This window comes from Mustelus asterias, chromosome 6, assembly GCF_964213995.1.
Source record: "Mustelus asterias chromosome 6, sMusAst1.hap1.1, whole genome shotgun sequence".
In the NCBI taxonomy this organism is placed as follows: Eukaryota; Metazoa; Chordata; class Chondrichthyes; order Carcharhiniformes; family Triakidae; genus Mustelus; species Mustelus asterias.
The window spans coordinates 33,515,536-33,535,308 of NC_135806.1; the positions used below are offsets into that span (position 1 = coordinate 33,515,536).

A 19,773-nucleotide genomic window follows, 5' to 3' on the forward strand; every position below is an offset into this window, starting at 1 on the left:
GGATCTTCCGAATTGGCCAATGGCTATGGGGTTTTGGAAAATTCTACCCTGAATTTAAAATAATGCCAGAAGTAACACACTGACAGCATCAATGGAAGATTCTGGGGGCAATTCTCCCATCCCACTGTGCATATTTTTTAGCGTGGCAGGCCAGGAGAATCGTGTGTCGGCGGATTCGTGCCTGTGTTCCCGCTGCACGTGCATCCCCACCGCACATGCATCTCCCAGTGCCAGATACCCAGTGCCGTCTGAGCCGCGCTGGAAACCGGCGGGAACACCACTTTGCATCTTTTTATAACCTGGTTTTAATGTGATTAGTGGGCCCAGAACTGAATTCTCCAGGCATGCTGACATCTTCCACCCTGTCAGGAGTATTTCACTCCAGCGGGGTTCAGACCAGCTCCCCACTTTCAGTGAACTAGCGGGTCGACCCCACTGGGGTGAAGGGGGGTCATTCGGGGTGGGGGGATGGTGCCCCCTGGGAATGGGCACTCTCAGTGTCAGATTGTGCCCCGAGACACTGCCCATGGGACAAAGTGCCCATGCTTAGGGAACACCTTGGCACTGCCCATCAGGCATCAGGCAGTGCCAAGGGGGTGGGGCCAATCTGGGGCAGGGCCTGTTGGGGGCAGGGCCTAGGGGGCGATCGGTGGGGGTGAGGGGCTCCCACTGCCAATCTGCCATTGCGATCAATGGGGACTGGAGGGAGGCCAGGAATCAGGGCGGGCAGGGGGGTGTGGTCTGCCGGGATGGGGGTTCTGCCAGGGGGGTGGAGGGGGGGGATCGTCGCTGCTGGGGGAGGTTGGTTGGCACTGGAGATCGGGTAGTACAGGAGGGGGGTCAGGGCTGGCCTGGGAATAGTCATGGGGGCCGCGATCGGGCTGTGGGGGTGGAGGTGCAGGGGGTTGGAGGGGCAGCACTGCGAGGATCCCAGGCTGGCCAGTGATCAAGCTGGCCAGCAAATTGCAGGCTGACAGTTCGGACCAATGCGCATGCGCAGAGGCACGGAATTGTCAGCCTCTGGCGTGAATAGGCTCCGTCCCCCAAGCTTTTAATGATATTCCCGAAAGTGACCTCTGAACTGCACAGAGTGTAGGAGATTCTTGCCTGAAGTCGCGTTGAAAAAAACATCATGATTTACACCAGTTTTCCTGCAAATTTGACACTTAAAACGTTTTGGGGAGAATCGCGGCCTCTGTATTCAGAGGTTCCACCTCACTAGTGTGTGCCCAGGCTTGGGCAGTGACTGTGCTTTGAATACCAAATGTTAACTTTGGTGAGACGTCCAGACTGTGGCATCAGGTTGGAGGAATGTGGTTTCAGGTTGGAGTGGAATGTTTCCTTCTGTGATTTTTCTCCCTCTGCTCTCTGGGCAATGAAATATCATCATTCCGATTAAGAAATGACCATTTTCAATATAATTTGATAATCAGTGCAAACATCACTCTAGATTTATTAAACCAAATGTATGTTTGTTTTACAGGACTTAGAAGAGTTTGTCCAGAGTTCTGGAGAGCATGGCATTGTGGTGTTTACTCTGGGCTCAATGGTTCAGAACCTTACAGCTGAGAAAGCCAATATGATTGCTGAAGCACTGGGACAAATTCCACAAAAGGTTTGTCTCACCTTGCAAACCTTTATTATACATGCACTCGCATCAGGTCTTGCTAAAACAGGGGGAAGGTGAAGAAAATGAGGCCAAAGCAAAAAGCCAACTTTAACAGTACAAACATAACCTTTACATGCATCACAATATTTGGTAATTGGTGTGCTAAAATCCAGGCCCAATTTAAAGTTCTCAAAAATGTATTAATGAAAAGGATTTTTTCACTTCTAGTAGAGTTTCTCAATCGTCGAGGCTGTTGCTTTTCCTTTATCTGCTCAGAGTGTGACAATTCTATGTTTTGCTTGAGAAGTCATCGAGGGCAAGTGCTAATACATTAAGAACAAAGAGATAACAAAGAACAAAGAAAATTACAGCACAGGAACAGGCCCTTTGGCCCTCCAAGCCTGCACCGACCATGCTGTCCGACTGAACTAAAACTCCCTACCCTTCCGGGGACAGTATCCCTCTATTCCCATCCTATTCATGTATTTGTCAAGACGCTCCTTAAATGTCACTATCGTATCTGCTTCCACTACCTCCTCCGGCAGCGAGTTCCAGCCACCCACCACTGTGTAAAAAAAACTTGTCTCGTACATCTCCTTTAAACCTATGCCCCCTTAAACCTATGCCTTCCACCCTGGGAAAAAACTTCTGACTATCCACCCTGTCTATGCCTTTCATAATCTTGTAGACTTCTATCGGGTTGCCCCGCAGCCTCCATCGTTCCAGTGAGAACAAACCAAGTTTTTCCAACCTGTCCTCATAGCTAATGTCCTCCATGCCAGGCAACATCCTGGTAAATCTTTTCTGTACCCTCTCCAAAGCCTCCATATCCTTCTGGTCGTGTGGTGACCAGAATTAAACATTATATTTTCCAAGTGCTGCCTAACTAAGATTCTATAAAGCTGCAACATGACTTGCCAATTTTTAAACTCAATGCCGTGGCCAATGAAGGCAAGCATGCTGTATGCCTTCTTGACTACCTTCTCCACCTGTGTTGCTACTTTCAATGACCTGTGTACCTGTACACCCAGATCTCTCTGCCTATCAATACTCTTAAGGGTTCTGCCATTTACTGTATATTTCCTTTCTGTATTAAACCTTCCAAAATGCATTACCTCACATTTGTCCGGATTAAACTCCATCTGCCATCTCTCCGTCCAAGTCTCAAGCAATCTATGTCCTGCCGTATCCTCTGATGGTCCTCATCGCTAACCGCAAATCCACCAACCTTTGTGTTGTCCACAAACTTACTAATCAAACCAATTACATTTTCCTCCAAATCATTTATATATTTTACGAACAGCAAAGGTCCCAGCACTGATCCCTGAGGAATAGCACTTGTCACAGCCCTCCATTCAGAAACGTACCATTCCACTGCTACCCTCTGTCTTCTATGACCGATTTCGGAGCAGCGCTCCGAAAGCTAATGGCATTTGCTACCAAATAAACCTGTTGGACTTTAACCTCTTTCTATGACCAAGCCAGTTCTATATCCACCTTGCCAGCTCACCTCTAATCCCAAACGACTTCACGTTCTGCACCAGTCTGCCATGAGGGACCTTGTCAAAAGCCTTACTGAAGTCCATGTCGACAGCATCCACTGCTCTACCCTCATCAATTATCTTCGTCATTTCCTCGAAAAACTCAATCAAATTAGTGAGGCACCACCTCCCCTTCACAAAACCATGTTGCCTCTCGCTAATACGTCCACTTATTTCCAAGTGGGAGTAAATCCTGTCTCGAAGAATCCTCTCCAATAATTTCCCTACCACTAACGCCAGGCTCACCGGCCTGTAGTTACCTGGATTATTCTTGCTACCCTTCTTAAACAATGGAACAACATTGGCTATTTTCCAGTCCTCTGGGACCTCCCCTGTCATGATGTGGAGATGCCGGCGTTGGACTGGGGTAAACACAGTAAGAAGTTTAACAACACCAGGTTAAAGTCCAACAGGTTTATTTGGTAGCAAAAGCCACACAAGCTTTCGAGGCTCTGAGCCCCTTCTTCAGGTGAGTGGGAATTCTGTTCACAAACAGAACTTATAAAGACACAGACTCAATTTACATGAATAATGGTTGGAATGCGAATACTTACAACTAATCCAGTCTTTAAAGACTGGATTAGTTGTAAGTATTCGCATTCCAACCATTATTCATGTAAATTGAGTCTGTGTCTTTATAAGTTCTGTTTGTGAACAGAATTCCCACTCACCTGAAGAAGGGGCTCAGAGCCTCGAAAGCTTGTGTGGCTTTTGCTACCAAATAAACCTGTTGGACTTTAACCTGGTGTTGTTAAACTTCTTACTGTGTGTACCTCCCCTGTCGCCAGTGAGGATACAAAGATTTCTCTCAAGGTCTCAGCAATTTCCTCCCTTGCCTCCCTCAGTATGCAGAGGTATATCCCATCAGACCCTGGGGACTTGTCTATTTTAATGTTTCTCAGGATCCCCAATACTGCCTCCTTTTTGATCTCAACATGACTCAAACTATCTACACACCCTTTCCCAGACTCATCATCCACCAAGTCCTTCTCTTTGGTGAATACTGACGCAAAGTACTCATTTATTACCTTGCCCATTTCCTCTGGCTCCATGCATAGATTCCCTCCCTTGCCCTTAAGTGGGCCAACCCTTTCCCTGGCTACCCTCTTGCTCTTTATATCTGTAAAAAAAAAGCCTTGGGATTTTCCTTAATCCTGCTGGCCAATGACTTTTTATGACTCCTCTTAGCCCTCCTTACTCTTTGCTTAAGTTTCTTTCTACTTTCCTTGTATTCCACACTTGCTTCATGTGTTCCCAGCCTCCTAGCTTTGACAAATGCTTCCTTTTTCTCTTTGACTATGCTCACAATATCTCTTGTTATCCAAGTTTCCCAAAACTTGCCATACTTATCCTTCATCCTTACAGGAATGTGCCAGTCCTGAATCCCTATCAACTTACACTTGAAAGACTCCCACATGCCAGATGTTGATTTGCCCTCAAGCATCTGCCCCCAATCTACATTCTTCAGTTCCTGCCTAATATTGTTGTAATTAGCCTTCCCCCAATTTAGCACCTTCACTTGAGGACTACACTTATCTTTATCCATCAGTAACTTAAAGCTTACTGAGTTGTGATCACTGTTCCCAAGCTGCTCCCCTACTGAAACGTCGACCACCTGGCCGGGCTCATTCCCCAATACCAGGTCCAGTATGGCCCCTTCCCTAGTTGGACTATCTACATACTGTTTCAAGAACCCCTCCTGGATGCTCCTTATAAACTCTGCCCCATCCACGCCCCTAGCACTAAGTGAGTCCCAGTCAATATAGGAGAAGTTAAAATCTCCCACCACAACAACCGTTATTTTTACACCTTGCCAAAATCTACATATCTGTTCCTCTATCTCCCACTGGTTGTTGGGCGGCCTATAGTAAACCCCCAACATTGTGACTACACCCTTCTTATTCCTGTGCTCCACCCATATTGTCTCGCTGTATGAGCCCTCCGAGGTGTCCTCCCAGAGTACAGCTGCGATATTCTCCTTAACCAGAGTGCAACTCCCCCACCCCTTTTACATCCCCCTCTATGCCGCCTGAAACATCTGTATCCTGGAACGTTAAGCTGCCAATCCTGTCCTTCCCTTAACCAAGTCTCTGTAATAGTAACAACATCATAGTTCCTAGTTCCAAGCTCCAGGTTCAACTGCCTTATCTGTTGCACTTCTTGCATTGAAATAAATGCACGTCAGTCCACCAGACCCTCTTTGATCAGCAAGTGTCTGCATGTGCAGTTCCTTCAAAGGTTGAGCTCCAAAAGCGGCATGGTTGCACAATGGCCTCACAGCACCAGGGGCCCCGGTTCAATTCCAGCCTTGTGGTTGTCTGTGCCAGGTTTTCATGCTCTCCCTGCATCTGCATGGGTTTCCTCCGGGTGCTCCGGTTTCCTCCCACGGTCCAAAAGATGTGCTGGTTAGGTGCTTTGGCCATGCTGAATTCTCCCTCAGTGTACCTAACAGGCGCCGGAGTGTGGTGACTTTCACAGTAACTTCATTGCAGTGTTAATATAAGCCTACTTGTGACACTAAGAAATAAAGAAAATAAATAAATAGGTAGATTGGCCATGTTAAATTGTCCCTTAGAGCGATTCGCAGGATAAATACGTGGGAGTACAGGGATAGGGCCTGGGTGGAATTGTTATTAGAGTCATAGAGGTTTACAGCATGGAAACAGGCCGCCTTTTTTTTTAACCCCTTAGCTAGTTCCAATTGCCTGCGTTTGGCCCATATCCCATCTTGCCCATGTAACTGTCTAACCGCTTTTTAAAATACAAAATTGTACCCGCCTCTACCACTACCTCTGGCAGCTTGTTCCAGACACTCACCACCCTCTGTGTGAAAAAATTGCCCCTCTGGACTTTTTTGTATCTCTCCCCTCTCACCTTAAACCTATGCCCTCTAGTTTTAGACTCCCCGACCTTTGGGAAAAGATATTGACTGTCTACTTTGTCCACAATCCTCAATATTTTGCAGACCTCTATAAGATCACCCCTAAGCCTCCTCTGCTCCAGGGGAAAACGTCTATCCAGTCTCTTCTTATAACTCAAACCATCAAGTCCTGGTAGCATCCTAGTAAATATTTTCTGCACTCTTTCTAGTTTAATAATATTCTTTCTATGATAGGGTGACCAGAACTATGCCCCTCATTATTTTATAGACCTCTATGAGATCACCCCTCAGCCTCTGATGCTCCAGAGAAAAAAGTTCCAGTCTATCCAGCCTCTCCTTATAACTCAAACCAGCAAGTTCTGGTAGCATCCTAGTAATTTTTTCCTGCACTCTTTCTAGTTTAATAATATCCTTTCTATAATAGGGTGACCAGAACTGTACACAGTATTCCAAGTGTGGTCTTACCAATGTCATGTACAACTAAAATAAGACATCCCAACTGACCAATGAAACCAAGCATGCCGAATGCCTTCTTGACCACTCTGGCCACTTGTGACTCCACTTTTAAGGAGTACCCCGAGATCTCTTTGTTCTATAACTCGCCCCAACACCCTACCATTAACTGAGTAAGTCCTGCCATGGTTCAATCTACCAAAATGCATCATCTCGCATTTATCTAAATTAAACTCCATCTGCCATTTGTCAGCCCACTGGCCTAATTGATCAAGATCGTGTTGCAATCCTAGATAACCTTCTTCACTGTCCACTATGCCACCAATTTTGGTGTCATCTGCAAACTTACTAACATGCCTCCTATATTTTCATCCAAATCATTAATATAAATGAAAAATAACAGTGGACCCAGCACCAATCCCCGAGGCACAGTGTGGTCACAGGCCTCCAGTTAAAAAAAAACAACCCTTTACAACCACCCTCTGGCTTCTGTCATCAAGCCAATTTTGTATCCATTTAGCTACCTCACCCTGGATCCCGTGAGATTTAACCTTATGCAACAACCTACCCTGTGGTACCTTGTCAAAGGCCTTGCTAAAATCCATGTAGACAACGTCAACTGCATTGCCCTCATCTACCTTCTTGGTTACCCCTTCAAAAAACTCAATCAAATTTGTGAGACATGATTTTCCACTCACAAAGCCATGCTGACTGTCCCTAATCAGTCCTTGCGTCTCTGAATGCCTGCGGATTCTGTCTCTCAAAATACCTTCAAACAGCTCACCCACTACAGATGTGAGGCTCACCAGCCTGTAGTTCCCAGGCCTTTCCCTGCAGCCCTTTTTAAACAAAGGCACAGCATTTGCCACCCTCCCATCTTCAGGCACCTCACCTGTGACTATCGATGATTCGCATATCTCTGCTAGGGGACCCACAATTTCCTCCCTGGCCTCCCACAATGTCCTGGGATACACTTCATCAGGTCCCGGGGATTTATCCACCTTGATGTGCTTTAAGATTTGCAGCACCGCCTTCCCTGTTACATGTACACTCCTCAAGACATCACTGTTTATTTCCCCAAGTTCCCTAACATCCATGCTTTTCTCAACAGTAAATACTGATGAGAAATATTCATTTAGGATCTCACCCATCTCTTGTCATCATCCAGGGTTCCCTACTTCTCCCAGCCTTGCCCTTCACTCTAAGAGAAATGTGCTTACCCTGACCCCTGGTTAACACACTTTTGAAAGCCTCCCACTTACCAGACATCCCTTTGCCTTCCCACAGACACCCCCAATTAACTTTTGAAAGTTCCTGTCTGATACCATCAAAATTGGCCTTGCCCCAATTTAGAACATTAACTTTTGGGCCAGACCTATCATATTGGTGCAGACTTGATGGGCTGAATGGCCTCCTACTGCACTGTCGGGATTCTATGATTTCCAAACATGCCACCCTGGTGAGTGGCCAAGTCACACACTTTTTAAAAACTTTCATCAAATGTAGGCGTCGCTAGCAAGGCTAGCAAGTGTTGCCCATCCCTTATTGCCCTTGTATAGGTGGTGGTGAGCTGCCTTTTTTAACTGCTGGAGTTCATCCACAGTGTTAGGGAGGGAGTTACAGTATTTTGACCCAACAACAGTCAGGATGGTGTGTGGCTTGGAAGGGAACCTGCAGGCATTGGTCTTCTCATGCATCTGCTGCCCTTGTGCATCTAGGTGGCAAAGGTTATAAGTTTACAAATTGCCATACCTGGATACCAACTGCTGCCACTATGCATCAGTGGTGGACAACAGTCCAACAACAGGGGAAAATGTTACAGGGCTAATAATTTGAGCTATATTATGGACAGCACGGTGTCTCAGTGGTTAGCACTGCTGCCTCACAGCACCAGGGACCCGGGTTCAATTCCGGCCTATGGTCACTGTCTGTGTGGAGTTTGCACATTCGTCCCACATGTCTACGTGGGTTTCCTTCGGGGGCTCCGGTTTCCTCCCACAGTCCAAAGATGTGCGGGTTAGGTGGATTGGCCATGGTAAATTGACCCTAGTGTCAGGGGGAATAACAGGGTAAATATCATAGAAATCATAGAAATCATAGAAACCCTACAGTGCAGAAGGAGGCCATTCGGCCCATCGAGTCTGCACCGACCACAATCCCACCCAGGCCCTACCCCCACATATTTTACCCACTAATCCCTCTAACCTACGCATCCCAGGACTCTAAGGGGCAATTTTTTTAACCTGGCCAATCAACCTAACCCGCACATCTTTGGACTGTGGGAGGAAACCGGAGCACCCGGAGGAAACCCACGCAGACACGAGGAGAATGTGCAAACTCCACACAGACAGTGACCCGAGCCGAGAATCGAACCCGGGACCCTGGAGCTGTGAAGCAGCAGCGCTAACCACTGTGCTACTATGTGGGGTTACGGGAATAGGACCTGGGTGGGATTGTGGTCCGTGCAGACTTGATAGGCCAAGTGGCCTCCTTCTGCACTGTAGGGATTCTATGATTCTTAAATAGGACGTTTTGATCTATTGTTTCGATAGTAAGAGGCAATAGTTTTGAACCTTCTGGCAACTTGCCACAGCCAGGTGAATTGCAAATGTGGTGTAGAAATTAAGTTTATTTGACTTTCTACAAAGACTACCTGGTCCATGTTAAGAATATTACTGGTGGAGGCTAGCTTTCATTCATCTATAACCTGCTGTTGGTTTTCACCCACATATTGAAGATTGCTGGATTGAAATACTGGTCTAATCGTTCAGTGGCAGGTTGAACACAACCCTTTGTGCTATGTGTTTTGTCGGATACTTTCCAGTAACAAGGCTTGCCAAGTCTTGTTGTTTTACACTGAAATAAATAAAATACTGTGGATGCTTGAATCTGAAACAAGAACAGTGGACGCCAGAAAAACTCAGCAGGTCTGCAAGCATCTATTAGGAGAGAAACAGAGGTTGCGATTCCATTGAATTGGGACTATGCCCACGCCAGTGGGAAAGCCAGAGTGTTTCCCGCTGGCGTAAGCAGCCCTATTCAGCATATGTTAATTGGCCAGTTCTCCTCACACATGTTTCCATAGAACCATAGAACATTACAGCATAGAAACAGGCCTTTTGGCCCTTCTTGGCTGTGCTGAACCATTTTTCTGCCTAGTCCCACTGACCTGCACCTGGACCACATCCCTCCACACCCCTCTCATCCATGTACCTGTCCAAGTTTTTGTTAAATGTTAAAAGTGAGCCCGCATTCATCACTTCATCTGGCAGTTCATTCCACACTCTCACCACTCTGCGTGAAGAAGCCCCCCCTAATATTCCCTTTAAACTTTTCCCCCTTCACCCTTAACCCATGTCCTCTAGTTTTTTTTCTCCCCTAGCCTCAGTGGAAAAAGCCTGCTTGCATTCGCTCTATCTATACTCATCATAATTTTATACACCTCTATCAAATCTCTTCTCATTCTTCTACGCTCCAGGGAATAAAGTCCTAACCTATTCAACCTTTCATGCTGACTTTGTGAATGCCTGATTCGCTGTAGTAGGATTTAGCTGTTAGCCCTCTACAAGCGGGAACAGTATTTCAGCACTCTCTTCAGCAACACTCCCAGTTCACCCAGCAACATGGCAGGGAGAAGGTCGGCACCTAGATTCCTTGACTCAGAGTTGGAGAGGATGCTGGAAGAGGAGGGCAACTCTCTTTCCAAGATAAAGGCAGAATACAGTGGATGCTGGAATCTGAAACAAAAGCAGAAAATGCTGGAAAGTTGCAGCAGGTCTGACAGCATCTGTTCAGAGAGAATAGAGCCAACGTTTGAGTCTAGATGACCCTTCGTCAGAACTAAGAGCAAAGCAAATCAGATGAGATTTATACTTTGAGGTTAGGGGGGGTGATGTACTTGAACAAAGGAAATGTAAATGATGATGAAGAAAGCTGAGAAAGGTGCTAAAAGTGTCCGTAAAGTGATCAGAATGTGTGAATGGCAGAACAGAGGTACAGATTGTTAAGGGACTTACCCTGGTAGTTGCCCTGATGGGGGTAGGGGGTTGGTTGGGAGACAAAATGGAGAGCAAAAATGGAGAAGTGGAAAAATGAAGGGTGATAAAAATGAATGCAATGAGATGAAAAGAAGAAATGAAGTGAGATAAATGGAAATTGGGATGAAGGTAGTGAGAGTTCACACTCTGAAGTTGCTTGTGCTGTCATTGACTTCATCTCCTCCGGAGATCTTCCCACCGCAGCTTCCAGCCACTATAGTGTCCCAGCCCTGGACAGTCCGTTTCAACCTCCTCCCCATAATCCACAAGCAGGACTGCCTCAGTAAGCCCATCATGTCAGCCTGTTCTTGCCCCACTGAACTAATTTCCTCTTATCTTGACTCATTCTCTCTCCTCTTGTCCAGTCGCTTCCCACTTATATCCGCGATTCCTCCGATGCCCTACGCCATATCAACAACTTCCAGCTCCCTGGCCCAAACCACCACCTCCTCACTGTGGATGTCCAATCCCTCCATTTCATACCACGATGGCCTCAAAGCTCTTCGCTTCTTCCTCGAACAGAGGTCTGAACAATCCCCATTCACCACCACTTTCCTCCATCTGGCTGAACTTATTCTCTCACTCAACAATTTCTCCTTTAAGTTATCTCACTTTCTCCAAATAAAAGGTGTGGACATGGGCACAGTTATGCCTGTCTATGGGTTATGTGAAGCATTCCCTGTTCCAGTTCTACTCCGACCCCCTCCCACAACTCCTTTATCGGTACGTCTATTTTGAAGCCACTTCATGCTCTCGTCTAGACCTGGAAAAATTCATCAGTTTTGCTTCCAATTTCCACCCCTCTTATCACCTTCACATGGTCCATCTCTGACACTTCTCTTCCCTTCCTTGACCTCGCTATCTCCATAAACTGTCCACCAGTGTTCATTACAAGCCCACTGACTCCCACAACTACCTTTACTACAGCTCTTTACATCCAACATCCTGTAAGAACTCCATCCCATTCTCTCAGTTCCTTTGCTCCGCCGCATCTGTTCTGATTATGCCATTTTCCAAAATAGCGCCGTCGATATGTCTTCCTTCGTTCTCAATCGTGGTTTACAAGGCTCTCGACCGCATCCGACCCATCCCACGGGCCACTGCTCTCACCCCCTTCCCCCCTCTCCCAGAGCCCTTGTTCTTACTTTTCACTCCACCAGCCTCCGTATTCAAAGGATCATCCTTCGCCATTTCCGCCAACGCCAGCATGATGCCACTACTCAACACATCTTTCTCTCACTTCCCCTGTCAGCATTCAGCAGGGACCGTTCTCTCCGGGACACCCCGGTCCACTCCTCATCACACCCAACACCTCACCACCTGCCCACAGCACTTTCCCATGCAATTGAAGAAGGTGCAACACTTTCCCCTTTACCTCCTCCCTGCTCATCATCCCAGGTCCTAAACACTCCTTTCAGGTGAAGCAGCGCTTCACATGCACCTCCTTCAATCTGGTCTATTGCATTCACTATTCCCAATGCGGTCTATTCTATATCAGAGAGATGAAAAGCAGTCATGCAACCGCTTCTGTCCATCCGCAAGCAGGACCCAGACTTTTTATCACTTGCCACTTCAACATACCACCCTGCTCTCCTGTCCACATGTTCGCCCTTGGCCTTTTGCAATTTCTAGTGAACCCCAACACAAACTAGAGGAACAACACCTCATCTTCAGATTGGGCACTTAGTCATCCAGACTCTCAACAGTGTCCCTCTTCTCTCTCCTGCTGTCAGACCTGCTGAGATTTTCCAGCATTTTCTGTTTTTGTCTCTTTTCAAGAGCCTTCAGCCAAGGTAGCGGAGGCATGGGAAGTGGTGCCAAGCCAATAAATACCAGGAGCTTCACCAAGAGGGTAGGCATGCAATGCCACAAGAAGATGAACAACCTCCTCTGATCTGCAAGGATGAGTGCCCACTTCCCTGACCCTGGCATCTCACCATGACCCCCTCTAACCCATTGCACCACCTTCTAACATTGTCACACAGAATCCCCATCAGAACCCACACCCCCTGCAGTCAGCATCACACCCCCTGATTTGCCAGGCCCCATGCCCACACATATCACCAGCTATCAACCCCCATCCGAGTCAGGCCAACCTCTCTCACTGTCACTTTTGTCCCCATAGGCAAAGGTTGCATCAACAAAAGGGAGCAGGTAAAGACGGGCAGGGGGATCCTCAAAATAAGAGTCCTTTCCCACCCTGAGGAGAGGGGCCCTGGAAATTGTGGGTGAAGCCCAAGAGTGAGCTGTTGCTGACTGCAAGGTCAGCAGGCTCTGAACAAGTAAGAGCCCAAAGCACCGTGATCCAGATGACTTTTCTCAGGTGAATCAATCATCCCCTTGACATCTCCACCAGCTGACCCCATCTCCTTTGTCTTGCAGGATATTCATTAGATGAGGCCAAGCCATCCTGCCATCCAACTCCTCTGGGTATCCCAAGCCACAGCTCTGAGGAGGGCAATGAAATCTTTCACTGCATTCACCACCATCAAGCACCAGTGCAGAGACACTCAGCTTGTTGGGAAGTTTAAGTCAACAGGCTTCTGGGGCACATTCTGGTGAGCAGCACTCTGCTGCAATTGCACATAAGAGCAGAATTAGGCCACTCGGCCCATTGAGTCCGCTCCGCCAATCAATCATGGCTGACATTTTTCTTTTCCCCATAACCCCTGATCCCAACATCAATCAAGAACCTATCTATCTCTGTCTTAAAGACACTCAATGACCCGGCCTCCACAGCCATCTGCGACAAAGAGTTCCACAGATTCGCCACTCTCTGGCTGAAGAAATCCTTCCTCACCTCTGTTTTAAAGGATTGTCCCTTTAGCCTGAGGTTGTGCCTCATACAACAAGCTCACAATACTCCGAATGGGGTCTGAACAGAGCCTTATACAGCCTCAGAAGTACATTCCTACTCTTCTATTCTAGCCCTCTTGATATGAATGCTAACATTACATTTGCCTTCCTAACTGTCGACTGAACCTGCACGTTAACCTTAAGAGAATCTTGGACAAGGACTCCCAAGTCAAAGAACAAAGAAAATTACAGCACAGGAACAGGCCCTTCGGCCTTCCAAGCCTGCACCGACCATGCTGCCCGACTCAACTAAAACCCCCTCCCCTTCTGGGGACCAAATCCCTCCATTCCCATCCTATTCATGTATTTGTCAAGACGCCCCTTAAAAGTCACTATTGTATCCGCTTCCACTACCTCCCCCGGCAGTGAGTTCCAGGCACCCACCACCCTCGGTGTAAAAAACCTGCCTCGTACATCTTTAAACCTTGCCTCTTGCACATTAAACCTATGCCAGCTAGTAATTGATTCTTCCATCCTGGGGAAAAGCTTCTGGCTATCCATTCTGTCCATGCCTCTCATAATCTTGTAGACTTCTATTAGGTTGTCCCTCAACCTCCATCGTTCCAGTGAGAACAAACCAAATTTCTCCAGCCTCTCCTCATTGCTAATGCCCTCCATAACAGGCAACATCCTGGTAAATCTTTCCTGTACCCTCTCCAAAGCCTCCACATCTTTCTGGTAGTGTGGCAACCAGAATTGAACACTATATTCCAAGTGTGGCCTAAGGTTCTTAAAGCTGCAACATGACTTCACAATTTTTAATCTCAATGCCCTGCCGATGAAGGCAAGCGTGCCGTATGCCTTCTTGACTACCTTCTCCACCTGCGCAGCCACTTTCAATAACCTGTGTACCTGAACACCCAGATCCCTCTGCCTATCAATACTCTTAAGGGTTCTGCCATTTACTGCATATTTCCTATTTGTATTAGACCTTCCAAAATGCATTACCTCACATTTGTCTGGATTAAACTCCATCTGATATCTCTCCGCCCAAGCCTCCAACCGATCTATATCCTGCTGTATCCTCTGATGGTCCTCATCATTATCCACAACTCCACCAACCTTTGTGTTGTCCACAAACCTACTAATCAAACCACTTACATTTTCCTCCAAATCATTTATATATATTACAAATAGCAAAGGTCCCAGCACTGATCCCTGAGGAACGCCACTTGTCACAGCCCTCCATTCAGAAATGCACCCTTCCACTGCTACCCTCTGTCTTCTATGACTGAGCTAGTTCTGTATCCACCTTGCCAGCTCATCTCTGATCCCATGCGACTTCACCTTCTGCACCAGTCTGCCATGAGGGACTTTGTCAAACGCCTTACTGAAGTCCATGTGGACAACATCCACTGCCCTACCTTCATCAACTATCTTCGTCATTTCCTCAAAACTCGATCAAGTTCGTGAGACACGACCTCCCCTTCACAAAACCATGTTGCCTCTCACTAATACGTCCACTTATTTCCAAGTGGGAATAAATCCTGTCTCAAAGAATCCTCTCCAATAATTTCCCTGCAACTGATGTAAGGCTCACCAGCCTGTAATTACCTGGATTATTCTTGCTACCCTTCTTAAACAAAGGAACAACATTGGCTATTCTCCAATCTTCTGGGACCTCCCCTGTAGCCAGTGAGGATACAAAGATTTCTCTCAAGGCCCCAGCAATTTCCTCCCTTGCCACTCTCAGTATTCTGGGGTATATCCCATCAGGCCCTGGGGACTTGACTACCTTAATGTTTCTCAAGAACCCCAATACCACCTCCTTTTTGATCTCAACATAACTCAAACTATCTGCACACCCTTTCCCAGACTCATCATCCACCAAGTCCTTCTCTTTGGTGAACACTGACGCAAAGTACTCATTTAATACCTCACCCATTTCCTCTGGCTCCGCGCAAAGATTTCCTCCACTGTTGTTGAGTGGGCCAACCCTCTCCCTGGCTACCCTCTTGCTCTTTATATATGTATAAAAAGCCTTGGGATTTTCCTTAATCCTGCTGGCCAATGCTTTTTCGTGACCCCTTTTAGCCCTCCTTAATCCTTGCTTAAGTTTCTTTCTGCTTTCCTTGTATTCCACACTTGCTTCGTGTGTTCCCAGCCTCCTAGCTTTGACAAATGCTTCCTTTTTCTCTTTGACTAGGCTCACAATATCTGTCGTTATCCAAGGTTCCCAAAACTTCCCATCCTTATCTTTCATCTTTACAGGTGGCTCAGAAGGGAAAGAGGGGAACCAGGAGAGCAGTAGTAGTGGGGGATGAAATGGTTAGAGGCATAGACAGGCGGTTCTGTGGGCGTGAACGAGACTTCAGGATGGTAGTCTGCCTCCTTGGTGCCGGGGTCCTGGATGTCTCTGAGCGGGTAGGAAGCATCCTAAAAAAGCCGGGTAACCAGACAGACGTCATTGTCCACATTGGTGCAAATGACGTAGGCAGAAAGAGCAGGGAGGTCCTGCAAGAGCAATTCAGGGATTTGGGTAGTAGGCTAAAAAGCAGGGCCTCTAGGGTAGCGATCTCTGGACTACTCCCAGTGCCACAAGCTAGTGAGGCTAGGAACAGGGAGACTGCACAGCTGAACGCATGGCTAAAGGACTGGTGCAGGAGGGAGGGTTTCAAATTCGTAGATCACTGGGAAGTCTTCAAGAGAGGATGGCACCTGTACAAGAAGGACGGGTTGCACCTAAACTGGAGGGGTACGAATATCCTAGCTGGGAGTTTTGCTCGTGTGGCTCGGGTGGGTTTAAACTAATGTGGCAGGGGGGTGGGGATCAGAACAATAGGTCAATAAGCATAGAGGCTGGGGACGAGGTTGGGGCCAAGACAAGGCTATCTAAGAGGAAGAGCATTCTGGGGGAGGATGACCTCAGTGGGCCTGGAGGTCTGGAGTGCATCTGCTTCAATGCAAGGAGCGTCACGGGCAAGACAGACGAGCTTAGAGCCTTAATGCTTGCACGGAACTTGGATGTGGTTGCAGTGACGGAGACTTGGTTAAAAGAAGGACAGGACTAGCAGCTGAATATTCCGGGGTACAAGTGTTTTAGGCGAGACAGAGGAGGGGCGAGGAGAGGCGGGGGAGTAGCAATGCTGGTTAGGGAGCATATTACAGCGGTACAGAGGGTGGACAATATGGAAGGGTCAGGTAACGAGTCACTGTGGGTGGAGCTCAGAAACAGGAAGGGTGCAGTCACTATGCTGGGGGTATACTACAGGCCTCCCAACAGCCCACGGGAAGTTGAGGAACGGATATGTAAGGAGATTCTGGACAGGTGCAGAAAAAATAGGGTTGTTGTAGTGGGAGACTTTAGTTTCCCTCACATAGACTGGAAATCGCTTAGGGCTGGGGGCCTGGACGGGGAAGAATTTATAAAATGCGTACAGGAAGGTTCTTTGGAACAATATGTTGACAGTCCAACTAGAGAGGGGGCTATGCTGGACCTAGTACTGGGGAATGAGCCCGGTCAGGTCATCAAAGTTGCAGTAGGGGAACATGTGGCAAATAGTGACCACAATTCTGTAAACTTTAGGATAGTAATGGAAATGATGAGTGTTGTCCTATGGGTAAGGTGCTGAATTGGGGGAAGGCTAACTACAGCCGGATTAGGCAGGATTTGGTGGCTGTTGATTGGGAAAGGCTGTTCGAGGGAAAATCCACATCTGGCATGTGGGAGTCTTTTAAGGAGCAGTTGATAGGACTGCAGGACAGGCATGTGCCTGTAAAGAGGAAGGATAGGAAAGGTAGGATTCGAGAGCCGTGGATAACCAGTGAAATTGTGGGTCTAATCAAAAAGAAAAAAAGAGGCATACATGAGGTCCAGGCAGCTAAAAACAGATGGAGCACTGGAGGAATACAGAGAAAGTAGAAAAAAACTCAAACAGGGACTTAGAAGGGCAAAAAGGGGTCACGAAATGTCCTTGGCAGACAGGATTAAGGAGAATCCTAAGGCATTTTATACATACGTTAGGAACAAGATTCGGGAAAGAATCGGACCTCTCGGGGACAAAGGAGGGGAATTATGCTTAGAACCAAAGGAAGTAGGTGAGATCCTAAATGAATACTTTGCATCGGTATTCACGAAGGAGAAGGGCGTGTTAACCGGGAGTGTCTCGGAGGGAGGTGTTGACCCGTTCGAGAAAATCTCCATTACAAGAGAGGAAGTGTTAGGTTTTTTAGGGAACATTAAAACTGACAAAGCCCCAGGGCCTGATGGCATCTATCCTCGACTGCTCAGGGAGACGAGAGGTGAAATTGCTGGGCCTCTGACGGAAATCTTTGTCGCTTCTTTGGACACGGGTGAGGTCCCTGAGGATTGGAGGATAGCGAATGTGGTCCCGTTGTGTAAGAAGGGTAGCAGGGATAACCCAGGAAATTATAGGCCGGTGAGCTTGACGTCCGTGGTAGGGAGGTTGTTGGAGAGGATTCTTAGAGACAGGATGTATGTGCATTTAGAACGGAACAATCTCATTAGTGACAGACAGCATGGTTTTGTAAGAGGGAGGTCGTGCCTTACAAATTTGGTGGAGTTTTTTGAGGAAGTGACAAAAATGGTTGATGAAGGAAGGGCCGTGGATGTCGTCTATATGGATTTCAGTAAGGCATTTGACAAAGTCCCACATGGCAGGTTGGTTAAGAAGGTTAAGGCTCATGGGATACAAGGGGAAGTGGCTAGATGGATGGAGAACTGGCTTGGCCATAGGAGACAGAGGGTAGTGGTCGAAGGGTCTTTTTCCGGCTGGAGGTCTGTGACCAGTGGTGTTCCGCAGGGCTCTGTACTGGGACCTCTGCTATTTGTGATATATATAAATGATTTGGAAGAAGGTGTAACTGGTGTAATCAGCAAGTTTGCGGATGACACGAAGATGGCTGGAATTGCGGATAGCGAAGAGCATTGTCGGGCAATACAGCAGGATATAGATAGGCTGGAAAATTGGGCGGAGAGGTGGCAGATGGAGTTTAATCCGGATAAATGCGAAGTGATGCATTTTGGAAGAAATAATGACGGGAGGAGTTATACAATAAATGGCAGAGTCATCAGGAGTATAGAAACACAGAGGGACCTAGGTGTGCAAGTCCACAAATCCTTGAAGGTGGCAACACAGGTGGAGAAGGTGGTGAAGAAGGCATATGGTGTGCTTGCCTTTATAGGACGGGGTATAGAGTATAAAAGCTGGAGTCTGATGATGCAGCTGTATAGAACGCTGGTTAGGCCACATTTGGAGTACTGCGTCCAGTTCTGGTCGCCGCACGACCAGAAGGACGTGGAGGCGTTAGAGAGAGTGCAGAGAAGGTTTACCAGGATGTTGCCTGGTATGGAGGGTCTTAGCTATGAGGAGAGATTGGATAAACTGGGCTTGTTCTCCCTGGAAAGACGGAGAACGAGGGGAGACCTAATAGAGGTATACAAAATTTTCCCCAGGTCGGTGGTGACGTTCACGAGGGGGTCATAGGTTCAAGGTGAGTGGGGGGAGGTTTAACACAGATATCAGAAGGACATATTTTACACAGAGGGTGGTGGGGGCCTGGAATGCGCTGCCAGGCAAGGTGGTGGAGGCGGACACACTGGGAACGTTAAAGACTTATCTAGACAGCCATATGAACGGAGTGGGAATGGAGGGATACAAAAGAATGGTCTAGTTTGGACCAGGGAGCGGCACGGGCTTGGAGGGCCGAAGGGCCTGTTTCCTGTGCTGTATTGTTCTTTGTTGTTCTTTGAAATGGTGCTGGCATTGAGTAGTACCCAAGCCAACACTGCAAGGTGGCATTTGCAGTGGAAAGCCTGGACCAAGACGTCCATACCATAACTTGACGACTTCATGGCGTACTGAAATGTGGCACTCTCAGCGATGTCCATGGCTGAGGCCCTAAGCCCTAGTGCCCAGTCACACACCAACAACAAAGAACAAAGAAAAGTACAGGCCCTTCGGCCCTCCAAGCCTGTGCCAATCATGACTAATTAAACTAAAAAAATAAATTCTGCCCTTACTCAGTCCATATCCCTCTATACCCTCCCATTTCATGCAGCCATCCAGATGCGTCTTAAATGTTGCTGATGTGCCTGCTTCCAACACCACCTCTGGCAGTGCGTTCCAGGCACCCACCACTCTTTATGTGAAAAATATCCGCTGCAAATCTCCCTTAAACTTTCCCCCTCTCACTTTGAACCTGTACTCGCTTGTAGTTAACACTTCCACTCTTGGAGAAAGCTTCTGACTATCTACCCTGTCTATGCCTCTCATAATTTTGTAGACCTCTATCAGGTCTCCCCTCAGCCTCCGTCTTTTCAGTGAAAGCAATCCGAGTTTATTCAACCTCCCCTCATAGTCAAGGCAGAACAGGGTAGCACGTTATCACCTGTGACACTCGAAAGTCAGCCCAGCCCCTCCAGGTCCAAGCTCT

At 47.4% G+C, this 19,773-nt stretch overlaps 1 protein-coding gene across 3 annotated transcripts in view; it reads left to right on the plus strand.

The window, feature by feature from the left end:
- LOC144494801 (UDP-glucuronosyltransferase 2A2-like) overlaps positions 1 to 19,773 on the plus strand; it is a 132,194-nt gene that overhangs the window by 54,733 nt on the left and 57,688 nt on the right. For 2 of the 3 annotated variants that reach the window (XM_078214160.1, XM_078214161.1), the window contains exon 3: positions 1,484 to 1,615. The exons of the other annotated variant lie outside the window; for it this stretch is intronic. In XM_078214160.1, the coding sequence (XP_078070286.1) occupies positions 1,484 to 1,615 (132 nt within the window). The remainder of the gene's footprint in view (positions 1 to 1,483; positions 1,616 to 19,773) is intronic. 3 annotated transcript variants of the gene reach the window in all.